This window comes from Neoarius graeffei, chromosome 23 (genome assembly GCF_027579695.1).
Source record: "Neoarius graeffei isolate fNeoGra1 chromosome 23, fNeoGra1.pri, whole genome shotgun sequence".
NCBI lineage: Eukaryota > Metazoa > Chordata > Actinopteri > Siluriformes > Ariidae > Neoarius > Neoarius graeffei.
In genome coordinates this window covers 52,720,073-52,742,280 of record NC_083591.1, presented here as the reverse complement: position 1 = coordinate 52,742,280, position 22,208 = coordinate 52,720,073, and the positions used below count along the sequence as shown (strand labels likewise).

Genomic DNA, 22,208 nt, shown 5'->3' with positions numbered 1-22,208 from the left:
GGGGGCAGAATTTAACAACGTGCTGTACAGGCAGCTTGTCTATGGTGAATGCTTTTACATAAATTTTTTTTTTCCTTTTTCTCTTGTCAACAAGATCAAGATTAGCTGAGTGAAACCGATAGACGCTGCATCAGAGAACTGATCGCGTACAAATGTTCGATTTAACCAAGCTCAAGCTTGGGGGCGGGATCAGGCGGAGAGCAACCAATAGGATAAGAGCAGGGATCCACTTTTATAAATGTTTACATGAGCAAAACAAGCACCTGAGGGAGGTTTCACAGTTGCCATAGACACCAGAACAGCTGTGCATATATTTATTTATAACTCACACAAACATCTAGAAATAGTGCGATCATAATTTTATTAATCTGAAATTTTTTTTTTCCCCCCACGTATTCTACAGTGAATCTTGTTTACAGCATCAGTGGAGTCCATGCACTCAGTGTTTGCGTGAAACAGAACATCAGGAAGCGCGAGCTGTGAAGAAATCAAGTCACACGTGTAAACAGGAAGTGTGAGCATTACAGAGAGCTCCTGGAAAAACCGTGGCATGATTTCTTTCCCAAAGGATGGGATCGGACCGGACAGAAACTCTTGGTTGCTGGCGAAATTATTATCCAGTATTGTGGGACACGAGCAGGAAGGAAGCGGAGCATAATTTGTGTTTAAAATAACAACAAAAAAAACAGTTTCTCTTTGCGTGTGGCATGAGGCCATTTCTCATCCTGATGATGATGAGTTCCTTAAGGTCTAAAGCCAAACAGGTCAAGGGTCCGGTCTTAGTGGGTTATTTGAGCAGTTTCGGCACCGCCATAGCCGTCATGGCTGTGATGGTTGGCACGGTGATCTCTCTGAAGAGGGACAGCGCGTTGGGGGAGATGGATGGTTTGCTCTGGTTCAACGTCTCGATGATCATCTGGCGTGTGTCACGATTGGCATCGCCTCGAACCGCCAGCAAGGCCACGATGTGCTCTTCCCTAGCAATCCCACACACATATTTTAGTCAAACATGTGCACGCACAATAGACCTGCTGAAGGTGAAACAGGAAGTTGAGGCTGACCTGATATCTGGGTATTTGGAGACCAGCGTGGACACCTCCAGGAAGAGAAGAGTGGGGTCGGTCAGTTTGAACACCTCCGCTATGGCAGAGATGGAGCCACACAGCCAGTCCGTGTCGTCTCCCTGAGAACGGTCACACTGGCGTTAAAACTCATTATAACCAATCACAGGCCACTTTTATTAGGAACATCCACCTGCTGTGTGATGCAGTTCTCTAATCAGCCAATCCGTTGACAGCAGCACAACGCAGATACAAATCGAGAGCTTCAGTTAATGTTCACTTCATTCAAGCATCAGAATAAAGAATTGTGATCTCAAAGTGTGACTTTCTTTCACTGTGGCAGGGGTGTTGATGCTAAACCGCTCCTGAGCTTTTCACACACAACAGGCTCGAGAGTTTACACAGAATGGTGCGAAAAACATTGAGTGAATGAGTGGAAACAAACGCCTTGTTGATAAGAGAGATCAGAACATGGACAGACTGGTTTGAGCTTTTTTGCCAGGAAGGATATACACTACCGTTCAAAAGTTTGGGGTCACTTTGAAATGTCCTTATTTTTGAAAGAAAAGCACTGTTCTTTTCAATGAAGATCACTTTAAACTAATCAGAAATCCACTCTATACATTGCTAATGTGGTAAATGACTATTCTAGCTGCAAATGTCTGGTTTTTGGTGCAATATCTCCATAGGTGTATAGAGGCCCATTTCCAGCAACTATCACTCCAGTGTTCTAATGGTACAATGTGTTTGCTCATTGCCTCAGAAGGCTAATGGATGATTAGAAAACCCTTGTACAATCATGTTAGCACAGCTGAAAACAGTTGAGCTCTTTAGAGAAGCTATAAAACTGACCTTCCTTTGAGCAGATTGAGTTTCTGGAGCATCACATTTGTGGGGTCGATTAAATGCTCAAAATGGCCAGAAAAATGTCTTGACTATATTTTCTATTCATTTTACAACTTATGGTGTTAAATAAAAGTGTGACTTTTCATGGAAAACACAAAATTGTCTGGGTGACCCCAAACTTTTGAACGGTAGTGTAGTAACTCATATAATTACTCTTTACAACCGTGATATGCAGAAAAACAAGTTCCTATTAAAGCGAGTGCATATACCACCTTATAACAAGTCACTCCAACCTTTTATAAGCATTCCGTATAACTGGTACTAACCAACTTGCACTATGACTCATGATAATACCTTAAAGGAACAGTCCACCGTACTTCCATAATGAAATATGCTCTTATCTGAATTGAGACGAGCTGCTCCGTACCTCTCCGAGCTTTGCGCGACCTCCCAGTCAGTCAGACGCGCTGTCACTCCTGTTAGCAATGTAGCTAGGCTCAGTATGGCCAATGGTATTTTTTGGGGCTGTAGTTAGATGCGACCAAACTCTTCCGCGTTTTTCCTGTTTACATAGGTTTATATGACCAGTGACATGAAACAAGTTCAGTTACACAAATTGAAACGTAGCGATTTTCTATGCTATGGAAAGTCCGCACTATAATGACAGGCGTACTAACACCTTCTGCGCGCTTCGGCAGCGCATTGATATCTGAGCTCCGTATCAATGCGCTGCCGAAGCGCGCAGAAGGTGTTAGTACGCCTGTCATAGTGCGCACTTTCCATAGCATAGAAAATCACTACGTTTCAATTTGTGTAACTGAACTTGTTTCATATCACTGGTCATATAAACCTATGTAAACAGGAAAAACGCGGAAGAGTTTGGTCGCATCTAACTACAGCCCCAAAAAATACCATTGGCCATACTGAGCCTAGCTACATTGCTAACAGGAGTGACAGCGCGTCTGACTGACTGGGAGGTCGCGCAAAGCTCGGAGAGGTACGGAGCAGCTCGTCTCAATTCAGATAAGAGCATATTTCATTATGGAAGTACGGTGGACTGTTCCTTTAACATTTTAAGCAATTAACATAAGTGGTTATGAGCAGTATATATAAACAGTTATTCCACGAAATCGAATCGTACATGAGCTGATAGGCAACGAGGCGCGTAGCACTGAGTTGTCTATAAGCCATGTACGATGAGATTGAGTGGAATAACTTTTTTTATTCTATCCACATTCACTGGATTTTCAGAAACGGAGCATTTTTAGTTTTTGCAAATTCAATAAATTAAAACTTTATACAAAACGTCCGACAAAATCAATTCCGCTTAGAATGTAAACAAAGTGACGGAATGACAGGAGCAATTTGTCGAAAATGCGATAATTCTTTAAAAATAAATCTACGTTCTTACCATCAAATACATTTATCCCATATTTTGTTGCTATTTTTGGGGGTTTTGTTTTCAAGTCTAGTTTTTATTTCGTCCTCGGTTGGTTCAGCAACACGCTCCGCCATTTTGTTTTTCTCTACTCACGGTATATGAGCTGATAGCCTAGTAGTAGAGTAGCCAATCAGAGCGCGCGGTTACTCATATCCAGTGACTGTGAATAGAATAATAGATTCCATTCCATTCCAAGTGAGCCACCTACGAGCTGATAACTAGCACAGGCTGGAAGAGGAAACTCACGGCTGAGAGCTTTTTGAACAGAAAGCTGAACTGATCGGCCTCTTTGATCATCCTCTCCGCTCCCTCTTTCCTCTCGTCTGCGTTTTTAAACGTGATGCGTTTCTGCATGACGGCCTTCAGGTACTCCACCACCACGCGCCGGTGAGCCTCCGTCGTCATCTCCTACACATACACGGATTGGGACTTTTTCTAAAAGCTTAAGCCGAAGGAATAAAAGAACAAAAAGCGTACTAATCATAGAATGATAAACGCCTCCGATACCTGATTATACGGCTTTTTAATTTTGGCGAAGTCGTTGAAGTAATCCTCCACCGTCACACAGATGGTGTCCACTGCATGAGACCCTGTCAACCACTTCCGGGTCATCAGCTCGTTCAGATGATTCTGTTAAACATACAAGAAGATGCTTTGAAAATAAAGTGAGTACTTTTCCGGGTTTTTCCATCACATGACAAGCTACACTTTTTGCCGTTGATATCTTTTTGATCATAAATGATAATAGGACGAAACTTCTTGTTTTTGAACGGATGTTGAACAGCATCAAACATTAAACGGATCGGTTAAAACGATGGTGACAAACTGCTGTGATGTACGGTCCGAGGAATAAAACTCGCATGCGCGGTTACAGAAAAATAATCAACTTCGGGGTAGGAACATTAAAGTGCATATCACGGGTAAATTCAGGAGCAAGATCAATGTAATTCTCCTATTTTATATTAAACTTTGGTCAAATATCTAACATTTTGCGCAATTTTTTTCCCTTGCGCAATACCAGAAAAATTCAGTTGAAATCAAGCCGTTTGAGGCGAATTGGTCCACCTCTGAAAAAACTCGGCATTTGGATTTCCCGGCAAACATTGATTTTCGTGACGTCACGTGCGGGACGCCTCCTTCTGAATCCTACGTCAGCGCTGGTTTGTTTATGAGAAAACGACCTGGTGGTTTTCTGCAAATTTCTTCAACGTTATCGCGTAATTATTAAAATGGTTAACAGATGTATCGTAGGAGGGTGTAGCAACACCAATCATGATGGGATTAGTACTCATCGTTTCCCAAAAGACCGGACAATGAGAGAGAAATGGGAGCGCTTGGTCTACACAGGCTGTGCACTGAAACCATGCAAAGCTCGCGCAGCCTGCTGGCGCTTCCGCAGGTGACGTCACGAATCTGGCTCCAGACTCCCTTGGGATTTTTCCAGACGCGTTTTGTTATTTTATTTTTTTCTGCTGTAGAAAGATGGTCTTGCGCAAAATTACCCTTCTGGAGGAGTGTGGAAAGGGACAGACTTTCATATAAAAAAAATTGGTCCAGAATATGCCCTTTAACTCCTCTGCATTGGATCACATCACATCACACCAGGCTATCGCTGATCGTGTTCCTATGACAGCATTTCTTGGAAGTGCGAAACGCAACATTTGTTAATATGTTTGTATTCACGCAAAGTATAACAATTTATTATTCTATCCACATTCACTGGATATGAGCAATCGCACGCTCTGATTGGCTACTCTGCTACTAGGATAATCAGCTCATATACCGTGAGTAGAGAAAAACAAAATGGTGGAGCGTGTTCCTAAACCAACCGAGGACGAAATAAAAACTATTTGAAAACAAAACTCTAAAAATACAAAAGTATTTGATGGTAAGAACTTTTTTTTTTTTATTTTTCTTCAAGAATTATTATTAAGCATTTTCCACAAATTGCTCCTGTCGTCTTTTTTTTTTTTTGTTACATTCTAAACATAAATTATTTTGTTGGATGTTTTGTATAAAGTTTTTATTCATCGAATTTGCCAAAAAAATATAATAAATGCTTTGTTTCTCAAAATCTAGTGACTGTGGATAGAATAAAATAATGCGCCTCGTCGGCTATCGGCTCACGTACGACTCGATTTCGTGGAATAGCAAACTAATTTAACGAACAACGATGCAACAAATTTAATCTTTTCTGTTAGGCCACCCATTTTTACAGCAGAGCAATAGGGCCAGGGTTTTATATTTTATTTGGAAACTTGAGAAAAAAAACTCAGAATTTGAGAAAAAAGTCGAAATTTTCGAGAAAAAAAAAAAAGTCAGAAATCTGTAGAAGGCGGGCTTCCATACGGAAGTGACAGTCACTCGCGGCCGGCAGACATGAATGGCTGAGACCAGAGCCATGGAATTCAGAGTTGTGACAACCGGGGTACAGGAAGTCGGTTGGTGACGTGATTCACGTAGATTCAAATATTGGATGTGATTTGGGGCTGGTGAAATTATCTGAAAATTTTAGCCGGGGGTCTGGGGGCCACAGGCCCCCAGCTGGTCCATGGCAGCACCCTGGTGAGGGGACAAGGGGGGAAGCCCCCTGAAGCTCCTGGGTTTCGGGGTTTTCTGACTTAAAAATTGTACTAAAATGGCAAGCAAACACACAAGAAAAAACTTGTCATGATTAACAAATTCAAGCCAATTTAATGGTCAACATGCAACTCTGACACACACACTCTCGCTCACTCTCTCACTCACTCATGCGCGCGCACACACTCACTCTCTCACTCGCACGCGCACGCACTCACTCTCTCGCTCTCTCACTCGCGCACGCACGCGCTCTCTCTCTCACACTCGCTCTCTCTCACTCTCTCTCGCGCTCTCTCACTCGCGCTCTCTCTCTCTCTCACACTCGCTCTCTCGCTCACGCTCTCTCACTCTCTCTCTCGCTCTCACTCGCTTTGCATCTTTACGCTCGATCACGGAGGCTGCCATCTTTCAACTCTGTTTGAAGCGAGCTTACGTACAGCTATCTAACAAGCGCGTTCATTGGTTGTTACAGAGCGATGGGCCAATCACGTACCTCGTTTCATCTCAATGACGGAATTGCGTAAATGACGCAATTACGTCAATGAGATGAAACGAGGTACATGATTGGCCCATCGCTCTGTAACAACCAATGAACGCGCTTGCTTCAAACAAAGAGTTGAAAGATGGCAGCCTCCGTGATCGAGGCGTAAAGATGCAAATCCGAGGCTGCCATCTTTCAAACAAAGTCGGAACGAATAGGATACGAATGTGGATTTGAGGGAAAAATCGGAAGCATTTTTTTTCAAGTTTTGAGGTGAAAAAAGTGGAATTCCGCGAATTCGCGGAAAAATCACATCTCTGTCAAATACTTCTAGGCAGCGGCTTTCTGTTTGCTAGAGACTAACACAGAACCACTACATAACAAGCAAAGATTAAGTAGAAACGAATTACATTTACCTTTACCGCACTCTGTGTTCTACGGCCACTTCCTGGAACTAGTGGAACTATGTCAATGGCAATCTATGTGTCTAGTTCCAGGAAGTGGCCGTAGAACACAGAGTGCGGTAAAGGTAAATGTAATTCGTTTCTACTTAATCTTTGCTTGTTATGTAGTGGTTCTGTGTTAGTCTCTAGCAAACAGAAAGCCGCTGCCTAGAAGTATTTGAATCTACGTGAATCACATCACCAACCGACTTCCTGTACCCCGGTTGTCACAACTCTGAATTCCATGGCTCTGGTCTCAGCCATTCATGTCTACCGGCCGCGAGTGACTGTCACTTCCGTATGGAAGCCCGCCTTCTACAGATTTCTGACTTTTTTTCTCGAAAATTTCGACTTTTTTTCTCAGAAATTAAAAAAATATATATGTATTTCCTAGTGGAACTATCGCTCTTCCGTACATTTTTTATCTTTAGGTTCACGGATTTTTTTTCAACATATTTTTGATGTCGGTCGAAATAAAGTGTCCTTGTCCAATTTTTTTTTTTTTTTTGCATGGCAAAATTTCAGTGTCGGATTAAGATGATAAAATAATTTAAATTCAAGAGACACACTTTACACACACACACACAAATATATTATATATATATATATATATATATATATATATATATATATATATATATAGTTTAAATGCAAGACATTGACTTCAGTTATATACTTGTCACAAACATTTAAAATACGAAAGAAAAGACTTCTTCCACTTCCATCTTTTAATACTGATTTCATATACAGTATTTCAAATTTTAAAACATACTCAGAAATCATTTATTTGGTTACTTTGACTATATATATTGTGTGTGTGTGTTCTTGTGTATAAGTTTATAACACGGACTAGAATTCCAGTATTTACTTCTCCGAAGGTATATGTGGTCATATGACCGTTGAGCTCTCATGAGCACATTGAAGGCTGATCCGTTCGTGCTACTTGATTCGATACGACTCTCTGCGGCACCATCCTCTTCTAATTCCACAGTCACATACTTGCAACCAAAATCGCGAACTAACATTACGGCAGGCATATTCGGCATCGCGCTTGTTACATCACCACCACCTTTCTGAGAACCAAAGATCGTTTTGATCTTTTCATTGTTTACTTTCAACGCTTGAGAGACGAAATCGCCCACGTTTTGGTTAGTGAGACGGTGAAAAGACTTTTCTTTACCACGCTTTATGCTTACGTACGGTTGAGGCGATAGCTCGGAATCCATGCTGTCAGCGTCAGCCATGGTCAGCACGAGGTCGACACTGTCGCAAAGCGGTCGTAAATACCATAAAAACATTGAGTATTCACTTGGATGTCGTAAATAGTTTCGTTTTCGGCTGAAGTGGATATATACAACACACATTGTCGTTTGTATTTGCGATTCTAATACTTTTTTCTTAAAGAAATATGACCTAGTACAGTGCTGTTACAAGAAAAATGTGACTTTTTTTTTACGTTTCTTTTTGTACGTTTTGGTGGTTAAAATAAAAAAATACGCACAGCCTTTTTATTTTTCTAGCGGTAGTATTTAACTGCCATCGGCAGATCTGTGATCCAAAAAATCTAAAATGAGTCGCCTTAATTCAGAAAGCACGTTCTCAACCGTGCCTTGAGCTCTGTTTTTCAGTAGTAAGAGTTTACTATTTTATCTAATTTATTCAGGATAAGCTAGACAGGCCACGCCCACAACAAACAGCAGCCTGCCTTACCTCCAAATCCAGGAAAACTTCATCTAATAAGAACTGGCAACCCTCCTTCGCCACGTCGTTCAGGGTTTTTTCGATGGCTGCGTCGTTCTGGTTGGGCTCCGTCGCCTGCGAGTATTTCCGTTTCAGACTATTTATCGACTCCCTGAACGAAAGAATGAAAATACATCATCGTCAAGATCAAAAAGATGCCAGAATGTCCAATCTGCATGCTCATATGGATTCTCGGCGTTAACAAAACCAACGAGTACCTAAACGTCTGGCAGTTATTAATGATAGCGATCATGTACTGGACGTAGCACTGTGGAAGCTGACGATCTTTCAAGTGCTCCTCCTTGTAAGCGATGGCCTCGTCCCGGTACCTGAAACGCACAGCGAGATGAGACATGGCGTTTCAGAAGACAGCAGGAAATGTAAAGGAATTCTTGCTGCGGCATGACCTCTGACCTGACAAGGAAGGAGTTCATCTGCCTGAGACAGCGCGTCAAGACCTGCTCTTTAAACGTCTCGTTGATCTGAGCCGCCACCTGCAGGTTCTGTTCGAACATCTGATGCGAGACAGAAGGACAAGTACAAAGACGCAGGTGAGATTCGAACCCTCCGGTAAAGCCGGAAGAAGAGCTTGGAGGTGTGTGTACCTGGAAGACGATGGCAGGTAGGGTGGTCTGGTAGTAGCCGTCCTGATCTGCCTCGGGCTCCGTCTCTTTCTGCCAGTCCTTCTTATCGGTTTCCAGAGCTTTCCGCAGCCAGCCTGTGATGTTAGACTGTTAACACGGAGGTATAGCGGTGTATTAGAAGCAGCCCTTCATCCTCCAACTAAATGGTTTTTTTTTTTAAAGTGCACTTTTTATCCATTTCTAGTTACATTTTTATGTACAACATAAAATATCACTTTTTTCAGGTTATAGCAGCTATAAATGTTCATTCCTTCACCAACCTCTCGTTTTCTCTCTCAAATTTAAGACCAAAAAAACAAAAACTGTGTTTTTTTTATATCGTGGTTATATGAGCATCCACTATACGAGTCCCTGTGTACGTCGTTGCTATAAAAAAAAACGACAACAATGTAATGCAAAACAGAAAAATAAACTCACAGTGAAGGTGGCCAGGTATTGGCTGAGCAGCTTGTTCACCACATCCTCGGGCAGCAGAGGCTCCAACTGCTTGGCGTCACACTCGGGGGACAGATCTGGATGGCCCATCATCTCCACACTGAAATACAAACAAAACACACAAACGCTCTGAGACATGCATCAACCGTCACAGCAAGCAGACTCAAGGGAAAGACGCAGAAGCGTACGACAAATTGATGCAAACCTTCACATAGTGTTATATTTTTTTAAAAAAAGTCAAAATAATACAGTAGGTTGTGCTGGATCGAGTACTATTTTATATTATGAGTTTCTGAAGAATGATCCTGGAAGCCATTTTGTTCAATTAACTTTGAACCAGCATTGTCGTCGAGTCACTAAACCTCAAGTCCGAGTCCAGTCTCGAGTCCCTAGTGTTCAAGCCCAAGTCATTAAAGAAAATTTCAAGTCGAATTGAGTCTGACACAAATGACACAGCTGTCTCACACACACACAGTGGGGCAAAAAAGTATTTAGTCAGTCACCAATTGTGCAAGTTCTCCCACTTAAAAAGATGAGAGAGGTCTGTAATTTTCATCATAGGTACACTTCAACTATGAGAGACAGAATGGGGGGAAAGAATCCAGGAAATCACATTGTAGGATTTTTAATGAATTAATTGGTAAATTCCTCAGTAAAATAAGTATTTGGTCACCTACAAACAAGCAAGATTTCTGGCTCTCACAGACCTGTAACTTCTTCTTTAAGAGGCTTCTCTGTCCTCCACTCGTTACCTGTATTAATGGCACCTGTTTGAACTCATTATCAGTATAAAAGACACCTGTCCACAACCTCAAACAGTCACACTCCAAACTCCACTATGGCCAAGACCAAAGAGCTGTCAAAGGACACCAGAAACAAAATTGTAGTCCTGCACCAGGCTGGGAAGACTGAATCTGCAATAGGTAAGCAGCTTGGTGTGAAGAAATCAACTGTGGGAGCAATTATTAGAAAATAGAAGACATACAAGACCACTGATAATCTCCCTCGATCTGGGGCTCCACACAAGATCTCACCCCGTGGGGTCAAAATGATCACAAGAACGGTGAGCAAAAATCCCAGAACCACACGGGGGGACCTAGTGAATGACCTGCAGAGAGCTGGGACCAAAGTAACAAAGGCTACCATCAGTAACACACTACGCCACCAGGGACTCAAATCCTGCAGTGCCAGACGTGCCCCCCTGCTTAAGCCAGTACATGTCCAGGCCCGTCTGAAGTTTGCTAGACAGCATTTGGATGATCCAGAAGAGGATTGGGGGAATGTCATGCGGTCAGATGAAACCAAAATAGAACTTTTTGTTAAAAACTCAACTTGTCGGTAAAAACTCAACTTGTCGTGTTTAGAGGAGAAAAGAATGCTGAGTTGCATCCAAAGAACACCATACCTACTGTGAAGCATGGGGGTGGAAACATCATGCTTTGGGGCTGTTTTTCTGCAAAGGGACCAGGACGACTGATCCGTGTAAAGGAAAGAATGAATGGGGCCATGTATCGTGAGATTTTGAGTGAAAACCTCCTTCCATCAGCAAGGGCATTGAAGATGAAACGTGGCTGGGTCTTTCAGCATGACAGTGATCCCAAACACATCGCCCGGGCAACGAAGGAGTGGCTTCGTAAGAAGCATTTCAAGGTCCTGGAGTGGCCTAGCCAGTCTCCAGATCTCAACCCCATAGAAAATCTTTGGAGGGAGTTGAAAGTCCGTGTTGCCCAGCGACAGCCCCAAAACATCACTGCTCTAGAGGAGATCTGCATGGAGGAATGGGCCAAAATACCAGCAACAGTGTGTGAAAACCTTGTGAAGACTTACAGAAAACGATTGACCTCTGTCATTGCCAACAAAGGGTATATAACAAAGCATTGAGATGAACTTTTGTTATTGACCAAATACTTATTTTCCACCATAATTTGCAAATAAATTCTTTAAAAATCAGACAATGTGATTTTCTGGATTTTTTTTTCTCATTTTGTCTCTCATAGTTGAAGTGTACCTATGATGAAAATTACAGGCCTCTCTCATCTTTTTAAGTGGGAGAACTTGCACAATTGGTGGCTGACTAAATACTTTTTTGCCCCACTGTATTACATGGGATTTAGCAGATGCTTTTATCCAGAACGACGTACAAGGAGTGTAAAAGTCAGGTACACTAAGTGCTGAACTTCTAGACAAGAAAGTTCTGGTACCAGCTGAACCAGTGACAGCAATACCTCATGTAATATTCTGTCGAAGTACCAATACTCAACCAGCCAAGGAAACAAACCAACCATATAAAGTACAACTAGATACAGAACTCAAAACCACTAACCCCAGGCGAGACCACACACAGCCCGGGTTGGTCTCAACCGAAACACAGTTACACAGTAGGCAAGGAAGTCAGTCAGTCTGCGCCTGAAGGTGGTCAGGGGGTCGGCAGTTCAGATCTCAACGTGAAGGTCGTTCTACCTACGGGGAACCAGGACAGACAGCAGTCTTGAGCTGGGCAGGAGGGGCCAGTAGTAACGGAGTGTAGGGATGGAACAGACCCTGCAGTTATGCTGGCTCTAACCCCAAACCCACTGATAGCTTTGAGTAGTGTGAAGATGGATGTCCCATACCATAGTCTACAACAAATTCACACACACAAAAAAATATCTTTCAGGAGTATTTAGGAAAAGGCTGGTTCAGCATCCATGCCAAAAACATAACACTCTCACAAACATAACACTCCAACGTGCTTTATTGTCACAAATGCACTTGCGTGCAATTCAAAAACACGTGTGTGACACAAACGCGATGCAGCTCAAAAAGGGAACATGGATTTGGTTTGTTGTTCTGTTGGCATTTGTGTGCATTTCAAAATGCTGATGTAAATATCTTCTGCCAAATTATTACGGCATGTTACAAAAAAAAAAAAATAAATCAGAGTCCTCGTCTCCAATTTACGAGTCCGAATGAACGACTTAATGCACGAGTCCTCAGTGCTCGAGTCCAAGTCAAGTCACGAGTCCTTAAAATCAGGGCACGAGTCCTGGACTCGAGTACCACAAGCCTGTTTTGAACAAACTTTGCTTTCATGATTTTACAGCACAGAATAACAAATTACAATTATACAAGAAATAATAGAAGAAAGAAAAAGAGCAATGTAAAGAACAGGTGCTGATGCGAGCCTGGAAACAGGAATGAACTTCCCTTAAAGGAACAGTCCACCGTACTTCCATAATGAAATATGCTCTTATCTGAATTGAGACGAGCTGCTCCGTACCTCTCCGAGCTTTGCACGACCTCCCAGTCAGTCAGACGCAGTCAGACGCGCTGTCACTCCTGTTAGCAATGTAGCTAGGCTCAGCATGGCCAATGGTATTTTTTGGGGCTGTAGTTAGATGCGACCAAACTCTTCCGCGTTTTTCCTGTTTACATAGGTTTATATGACCAGTGACATGAAACAAGTTCAGTTACACAAATTGAAACGTAGCGATTTTCTATGCTATGGAAAGTGCGCACTATAATGACAGGCGTACTAACACCTTCTGCGCGCTTCGGCAGCGCATTGATACGGAGCTCAGATATCAATGCGCTGCAGAAGCGCGCAGAAGGTGTTAGTACGCCTGTCATTATAGTGCGGACTTTCCATAGCATAGAAAATCGCTACGTTTCAATTTGTGTAACTGAACTTGTTTCATGTCACTGGTCATATAAACCTATGTAAACAGGAAAAACGCGGAAGAGTTTGGTCGCATCTAACTACAGCCCCAAAAAATACCATTGGCCATAATGAGCCTAGCTACATTGCTAACAGGAGTGACAGCGCGTCTGACTGACTGGGAGGTCGCGCAAAGCTCGGAGAGGTACGGAGCAGCTCGTCTCAATTCAGATAAGAGCATATTTCATTATGGAAGTACGGTGGACTGTTCCTTTAAGGGGTGTTCACACGGCAACTTTTACTCCGGTGTAGCACCGGGGCTGCCCCGGTAGAGCGTTCACACGGTACAAAGTTATACCGGTGTAGCCCCTGAAAGCTGCTTAAACCGGTGCAAATCTAACCCTGCTTGGGAGGTGGTTTAAGAAATTTCCTCCGGAGTAAATGCTAGTTTGCGGGGCAGCACCAATATAAAACGGGACGTCTGAACGCTACAGGGGTAGACTCGCTATGCGTGAGGAGAGTTGATTACATACGGGCATTGCGTAATTTGCATCCTGGTATTTTGCGCTTCCAAATGGCGAATATCAACAACAACAGAATTGCGCGTCTTCCCGTGTTGCCAGATTGGGCAGTTTTAAGTGCATTTTGGCGGATTTGGACATATTTTGGGCTGGAAAACGTCAGCAGTATCTGGCAACACTGGTGTCTTCATCCATGTTGTTTTCCCGGCGCTTGGTGATGCCATGACAACCGGGAAAAGGAAGTACATTTTCACGCATGCGCATATTTCATTTCCGCATTATTACTATCGTATAGCCCGGTCGCAAAAACTGCCGTGTGAACGCAAGTGGGGCTGCACCGGTGCTAACACGCTTCTCTCTAGTAAGCAGGTTTGTGACGTGTGAACGCTCCACAAAATTTACACCGGTGTAAGATATATCGCAACAAAATACATCGGTGCAGCATCGATGCAAATATGTGCCGTGTGAACACCCCTATAGATAAAGGCTACCAAAAAAAGAAATGGATAAATAAATAATGAAAAAAAAACCCCACACACACAGTATATATGAGAATGTAAGGAAAGGTAATAAATTAAATAAGGAAATAAGTCATCTATTAATATGTAAAATATGAAAGGGTTTTTTTTAAATATATAATAAACATGGTCTATAACAAATGTTGAGGATTAATTTTTTATTTTTTTGCAGTGATTAATGTGATGATTACAGCTTGCACTGCTCATTAGTAATGCGTAGGCTCTTATTATTATTAGATGATGCTGCTTTCGAGCTCATTCATATTCGGTTTTTATACTACATACGCATTATGTTGAACAATAAAGGGGAAAAAACAAACAAACAAACAACAACAAAAGCACCACTTTCCTTTTTCAGTCCTTATTTTCTATCCCTGATATTTTTTTTTTTTGGCTAATGCTTAAGCAGACGTCTAGATGCTATACACCGTCTCATACACGCCTGTTCATGAAAAATCTGGCAACCTCAGAGGTATATAATTTGCATAACCTGTACGGACAGGTCTTAAGCAGCTGTGTAACCCGACTCTGAACACGCTTAACGCTGACGTGACTTCTGACCACGGCCCAGAAATGTCGCAAAAAACAAAGTCGGATGATTATCAGTACATAATACTGAAGTCTGATTGAAAGAAGACATTTCTGAAAGGAAAAATAAAATTGTGCAGATACTGCAAACAGCCAGGAGAACACGAGCAGGATCTGTGCCGTTTATAGCCCGTAATCCGCACCTGAAAACAGATGCGCTAGTTAAATATAAAAGCACCCGACAGGATTTAATCCACAGATGCGTTTATCAGCAGGCCACAACCTGATCGTCCCTGAACAATGCACACAGGTGCTGGAAGATAAATAAGCCTTACAACTGAAGAAGATCTACAGAAAATGGTGCCACCTGTCACTGGGTGTGTGTAACAGTGTGTTATATTACAGATAAGTGTCATCATGACTCCAGTTGAGTGATGCGATTATAAATTGATGAATTATGTCAGGAATAAAAGACACTCGAGCACGTTGTAGAACAGAAAGTTGAAAATATATCAACAGTGTGGTGAGTTTATTCTTCTCCTAAAGCAGCAGGTCCTGACAGTGTTTTATTCCTCTTTATTCCTCATTATTATAAAATTTTTCAACTCTGGGCTGAATTACGTTCCTATGACTTTTGGTGCTGATCTGGATCACTGAACCGGAATGATCCATGAAAAACAGGATTTTTTCCTCACTAAGCGTCATTCTCTCTCGCTTACCGTTCTGGATCTATAGGATATGGTGACCAGGCGTCCTGGTTTTGAGAGCTAGCGCAAATCACTGTGACTTTAGTCACAGTTTCTATCTAGTTATTATTATTATTCTCCTAATGTTTTTTTTTGTTGGCTAATTCTCCCTCAGTTTTCAACCAATCATCAAATTTCACATGAAGAATACGTCTGGGCTGAATTACATTGCTATGACTTTTGGTACTGATCTGGATCACTGATCTGGAACGATCCATGAACAAGAGTGCTCTGAGAGCACGATATCCCCTGCTGGCAACTATATCTATGCTATAAGTGCTTAAGACACCCTCAAATTGCACGGTGGTGTAGTGGTTAGCACGGTCGCCTCACAGCAAGAAGGTTCTGGGTTCGAACCCAGCAGCTGGTGAGGGCCTTTCTGTGTGGAGTTTGCATGTTCTCCCTGTGTCTGCGTGGGTTTCCTCCGGGTGCTCCGGTTTCCCCCACAGTCCAAAGACATGCAGTTAGGTTAACATAGGGCGGCCTTGGGCTGAGGTGCCTTTGAGCGAGGTACCGAACCCCTGACTGCTCCCCAGGCGCTCTGGTGTGGCTGCCCACTGCTCTGAGTGTGTGCGCGTGTGTTCACCGCTTCAGATGGGTTAAATGCAGAGGATGAATTTCACTGTGCTTGAAGTGTGCATGTGACGAATAAAGGTTTCTTCTTTCTTTCTTCTGAAGGGCCATAACTCTGGAAAAATACAACTGAATTGAATGAAATTACAATATGCGCATTACCGACAGAGAACAAAGAATGCTGTCAAGTTTCATGAAATTCCTCCAAAAATCGTGGGAGGAGTTGATTTCAGAAAGCGAGTACCCTTCCCGGGACGGACAGATGGACATCACCACGACATAATCCCCCTTCGGGCCTTTTGGCCAGCGGGGAATAAAAACAGGCTTTTTTTCAATCACTTATAACTCTGTCAATTTTCATAATTTTTTTCAATCAGTTTTTTTTATTTTGTTTAGGGCGGCAGGGCGCAACTTTTCCTCACTAAGCAGCATTCTCTATCTCTTAGGGTTCCGGATCTATAGGGTACCGTCACAACCGCGTACGTTGGCTGGCTCTGGATGGTGCGTGCTGCTAACTGATTCACGTGCGCTCGCCGCTAATGACTCACACCGGCACTGGATTAAGGTGTAATCAGCGCACATATACAAGGACACCAAAGACTAACTCATGTTGTGAAGTATCGAGTTGTTTAGGCACATTAATGAGCCATGCGTCGTTTTGATTTCCTGGTTTCCGAATTCCTAGTTCCTCGTCCTTCAATTCCACTTGTCTGTGCCTACGATATTTTGCTTGTGCCTCGCCCGACCGACTGCTCGTTTCTGATGCCGGTTTAGACTGTTTGCACATTTCTTAATAAATATCTTCTGCACGTACATTTGTCTCCACCCATCCCTGACCGGCACGGTGACCAGACGTCCCGGTTTGTAACAGCTAGCGCAAATTACTGTGACTTTAGTCACAGGCTCTATCTAGTTTTTTTTATTAGCTGAAGAACGGCTAAGGGTGCCAATAGTATTCACCTTTTGTATGTGTTGAGCACCCAGGTGAGCAGAGACACGATCTCGTTGGGCTCCAGTTCGTCGTCGGCGAGCTCCTGGACGCGCGCGGATACGGCTCTGTGGTAGAGGTCCAGGAACAGGTGGAACGTGTCGTAGTGCGGCGGGAAGCACTGCACCACCAGGTTCTTGACGATGAGGAGGTCGTCCAGCACGTAGCGGCGCGTGATCTCCAGCAGGCGCACTAACCACATCTTGTCGGACTGTCGCGTCTCGGCCTGCGCGCTCTCTATGCGCCCGCTCACCGTGCCCTCGAGCACCTCGCTCATGCGGTTCTTCCAGCGCTTGGGCCGTCCCGGAGGGAGGAAGGAGGTCTGCCGGTTGCGCTCCAGCATGCGGCGGTCCACCCTCTCCTCACGCTCGATGATGCGCACCGCTGACACCAGCATGGTCGGGTCGCGCCGGACGGTGACCAGAGCACGCTGCAGGACCAGCCACAGCTGCTTGGCGAGCTCATCAGAGAGACCCTGAACCTCGCCGAAGTAGGCTCCGATGAGACCCGGCTCGGGCGCGCTCCTGCTGTCCAGCCGGTGCTGCTCGTACAGCAGGTTGTCACGCGTGCACTCGAGATCCATGAGCCGACGGTGCGCCTGCAGCAGCTCGCCACGTTCAATCAGCTCACGTGTCTCCTGCACGATCTCTGGCACTAACGTACAGATTACATCACATCACATCACAATTAACAAGAAAGCCGCTAATCATTTCCACTAAACTGAGCTTCTCCAGATCTGTCCGAGTTGCACATTTATGAACATGACGTTATTCGAAAGAATCTGGAGAATTTTAAAATAAAATAAAAAAAAAACGTGAGCTCGGTTTCACCTGAGAAGATGTTCTTGAGGTTCTCCACTGCGGACGCTAGCTGACTGTGCTGCACCACGGCCTCCTTGACGTCCTTCAGGTTCTCGATGGTGTTGATGCTCTGCCTCCAGTCCTTACTGACGTCAGCCAGCGAGTTCTGGATGTCCTTGACGTCACACAGAGCGTTGTGCAGCTGCGTGAGGCCTGTACGTACTCCGTCCAGCTGAGACTGGATGGCGGCCTGCGAGAGGAAGGAAAAGGACGACTTCTCAATGTGATGCATAGCAGCACTATGTGACACTACAACACACAAAATTGCAGGGTTTTTCGGTGCATATCTTAAGTCTTCCTTGATCTTTTCCACAACCTGGAAGTTGAAAGGATTGGGATTTTGAGCATTTAATTTACACAAAATGTTGAAAAAGTTTAAAATACTTTTATTAGGACACGGAGATTAATTAAGCAAAGAAATCAGACATTATTTCTTGGTGTTCACTTGCAAGGCTTCTGGCATTGTGGAAAATTTTCAAAGCGGGGTGAATACTTATGCAAAGCACGGCACGTAGGACAAAGATAAACGCCGGTACCTTGAGTCTGGCCTCTACAGACGCCTTCTTACGCGCCTCTCTGCGTCTGTACTGCTCCACTTTGTCCAGCTGGTCGGAGCGCTGCAGCATCCCGGCCACCCTCTGCACGGCCGTAGCTACGGCCTCTCTGTTCGTCTCCTCCATCACTATGACGGCGAAACACTGAAACATCACCCCAGACAACGTGTTGGACTGATTTAAGGAAAGAAAGATCATTTGTAGGATCTGATGCTGCACAGACACAGGAAAGCCGGCACAGCCGCATCATCTCGTGAGCTACAAGGTTTAATAATCCTCAACGTTTTTATTCAGTCATTATCAATAAGAAGATGCTGCGTAAATATTTCTATAACTAGATAAAGGATGGACAGCTTTCTATAAAACCCAATACAACCAGTCTTTGGTGTAAACGATGTCTATTTCAAAAGTCATCTAAAACTTACATAAATTAATCAGGTTTTTAGAGAGTTACACACTCCAGAGGAAGACGGAAGCCGAACTGATTCAGTTTATAATCATCAAAATGGCTGCAACGCTCCTGCACCATCACATCATCATCATCATTATCAAAACAGAGAAAAGTGTGCACACAGATCACTGCGGATCAGGCCGTTAACAGAACAGAACAGAAGAGAAGCGAGTGAATCAGTGATTATTTCCTGATTGATGGTTAGTGGAGTGAAGAAACGACGTCGAGGATTGAGTGTAAATGCTGAGCGTGACTTTTACGTCAGGTGATGAGAGACGGTGATTTAGATAATGATGATAATCAGTTATGTCTTTTTCATAAGGAAGCCTGTTTCTGCCACCATAATAATGAGAAACTTTTTCATAATAATGACTTAGTACCTGATTAATAATAATAATAATAATAATAGTTTCTGTCTCAGGCGGCACGGTGGTGTAGTGGTTAGCGCTGTCGCCTCACAGCAAGAAGGTCCGGGTTTGAGCCCCGTGGCCGGTGAGGGCCTTTCTGTGCGGAGTTTGCATGTTCTCCCCGTGTCCGCGTGGGTTTCCTCCGGGTGCTCCGGTTTCCCCCACAGTCCAAAGACATGCAGGTTAGGTTAACTGGTGACTCTAAATTGACCGTAGGTGTGAATGTGAGTGTGAATGGTTGTCTGTGTCTATGTGCAGCCCTGTGATGACCTGGCAACTTGTCCAGGGTGTACCCCGCCTTTCGCTCGTAGTCAGCTGGGATAGGCTCCAGCTTGCCTGCGACCCTGTAGAAGGATAAAGCGGCTTGAGATAATGAGATGAGAATGAGTTTTTGTCTCATAATAATGCTGAAAATGACAGTTTCTCATAATTATGACTCCCAATTATGACTCGGTATCTCATAACTATGATTTTCAATTGTATTATTATTAGCAATAACATCAACAGCAACTAGAGAGAGAGACTGTGACTAAAGCCACAGTAATTTGCGCTAGCTGACCATCAACTGAAGGTCAAGAGAAAGTTGTGCCCTGCCACCCTGAAAAAAAAAAACTGACTGAAAAAAAAAAAACCCTCTTGAAAATTGACAGTTATAACTGATTGAAAAAATCCCATTTTTCATGGATCATTCCGGTTCAGTGATCCAGATCAGCACCAAAAGTCACAGCAACGTAACTCAGCCCGGAGGGATTCTTCATGCGGAATTTGGTGATGATTGGTTGAAACCTGAAGGAGAAATCACGTCCTAAAAAAATATGTTAGAAGAATAAGAATATTCAATCTCTTAAAAAGGAGATTAAGTCCTGATTTTGAGAAAATGTTCTCATTATTATGTCATAATTATGACAGTACCTTCTTATAATTAAATATTAAGTTTCTCATAATTATGATTGACTCTCTCATATTAAGAAGAAAAAGAGGATCCTCTCAATCATGATAGACTCATAAAAAGGAGATTAAGTCATGAATTTGAGAAAATGTTCTCATTTTTATGACATAAGTCATAAAGTCTATGACACAGCATCGTATAATTATGAGATACGTTCTCATAGTTTGAAGTGGCGTTAACGGGCTTCCGTACATTTCTTATTGTAAACTTATAAATCTTTAAAATTCAGCAGGGGTTTTGTGTATGAGGTTATAAATACGGAGGGAAGTGTGGTGTCCACAGTGGATCTGGACCGAGTCAGGGACGTACAGGACTGTGCAAAAGACTTAGACACATGTAAAAAAAATGCTGTTGATAAAAAATTATTAAAAAAATTATGAAATGAAACGTTTCATTGAAACAAAGTCGATATTTGGTGTGAGACGACCCTTTGCTTAAAAAAATATATATATATTAGTCTGAGGTCCAGCGAGTGCAGTTTTATGCGGAAATGATCTGTAGGTTTTACTGAGCATCTTACAGAACCAGACACAGTTCTTCTGGACACTTTGACGGTCACTCGTGTCTTCATTTTGCACCAAAACCCAGCAGCCTTCATTATGTTTTCTTTTTTAATCTGGAAAGTGCTCTCTTATGGAATATGCCACTCAGATGCAAACTTTTTTTTTTCCTGTAACATTTAATTTTATGCTGGAAAAAAAAAAGTTTGGAACTCTAAAATGTTTTTATGCTGACTCGATAATATAGGAGTCATAAAATAGAAATCTATAACAAAAGTTTGTATGAAAAAAAGTTCAAATTTGACAATAAGCCTTAAAACAATAATCTGCTTACTACTGTATACAACACAAGGGCAACATTTAAGCTGTAAAACATACAACTTCTTTTAATTTTGTATACACATTTTATGTTGTACACATTCTGTACTGCAGCTGTTTTGTGAATAATAATAATAATAATTATTCCTTGACACTAATAATAATATTACTCCTCTATGGGGCCACCATTTTGCACGTTAGCTACCAGTTACACCGTCTAACCGAGCTAATTAGTAAATACAAGCTAGATTTCTTTACTGGTTAAAATAAACTGGGGAGAAAAAGAGTTAAATTTAACTTGGCACACCAGTGGAGTCAAAATAAACAAACTGGGTGGCTAAAGCTATCACAAACAAGCGTTATTTCTTCATTCAGAGCCCCAAACAAGTCCCGCCTCCTACTCTAGGATTGGTCAATAATCCAATCTATGTTACAATATCCAATCATTGTTAGGATAAAACTACAACTAGCCAATCACAAAAGAGAAGGCGGGATTTAACAAAATACGGCCTATGTAGGCTTATCCAGAGCTAACCTTTTTTGATAAACAACGGCCGCTTCCTTGACACCAATTTAATTCACTTGTTATGGAAGACAAAATAAAACCCTGATATAAATTACTTACCGAAGAACTGATTAGGTCCCTTATGAGCTATACGACGCTTCTGGAAGCATTAATTTAATATTATTAGCTAGAACATCTCTTACTGCTGGTGCACAACCTTCCTGGTTGCTATGCGCCGCCCAGCAACAGCAGCTGACAGTCGGTGTTTCATGCAGGTCAAGTCTGCGTTCGTTTTGCGCAATTACCTGAGTTGATATTTTATAACTAGATTACACATTAATTTTATCATTTGCTCATGAAAATTGTTTGTTCTTCTTTGCCTAACTAAGGCTAAAGTTGTTTCATGAAGTCTTACTCTGTCTTCTAATCACCAAAATGACATTATTTAAATAGGTTTTTACAAAATGCAAAATAATTACAAA

General features: G+C 42.7%; 1 protein-coding gene across 2 annotated transcripts; it reads right to left on the bottom strand.

Annotated features, from left to right (window-relative positions):
- Positions 1–344: 344 nt before the first annotated feature.
- exoc3 (exocyst complex component 3) lies at positions 345–21,993 on the bottom strand. 2 transcript variants are annotated; one of them, XM_060906399.1, is made up of 13 exons: positions 21,847–21,993; positions 18,579–18,770; positions 18,013–18,232; positions 17,155–17,836; positions 9,654–9,771; positions 9,198–9,323; positions 9,007–9,107; positions 8,811–8,921; positions 8,563–8,704; positions 3,856–3,978; positions 3,595–3,756; positions 1,062–1,183; positions 345–977 (listed from the first exon to the last, which is right to left on the bottom strand). In XM_060906399.1, the coding sequence occupies exons 2-13, from the start codon at positions 18,747–18,749 to the stop codon at positions 788–790; spliced, it is 2,268 nt and encodes a 755-aa protein (XP_060762382.1). In that variant the 5' UTR covers positions 18,750–18,770; positions 21,847–21,993; the 3' UTR covers positions 345–787. The 2 variants fall into 2 exon arrangements, with proteins under 2 accessions (XP_060762382.1, XP_060762383.1); XM_060906400.1 differs by having other exon boundaries at positions 18,579–18,740.
- Between the last annotated feature and the right edge of the window lie 215 nt (positions 21,994–22,208).

What these genes read in the sequence shown, in the direction of transcription:
- exoc3 (XM_060906399.1), bottom strand. Translation starts at nt 18,749, where the DNA reads ATGTTTCAGTGTTTCGCCGTCATAGTGATGGAGGAGACGAACAGAGAG. An exon ending in CCTCAAGAACATCTTCTCAG is followed by an intron (nt 17,837 to 18,012) that starts GTGAAACCGAGC and finishes TCTGTACGTTAG; the next exon opens with TGCCAGAGATCGTGCAGGAG. An exon ending in ATGAACTCCTTCCTTGTCAG is followed by an intron (nt 8,922 to 9,006) that starts GTCAGAGGTCAT and finishes TGTGCGTTTCAG; the next exon opens with GTACCGGGACGAGGCCATCG.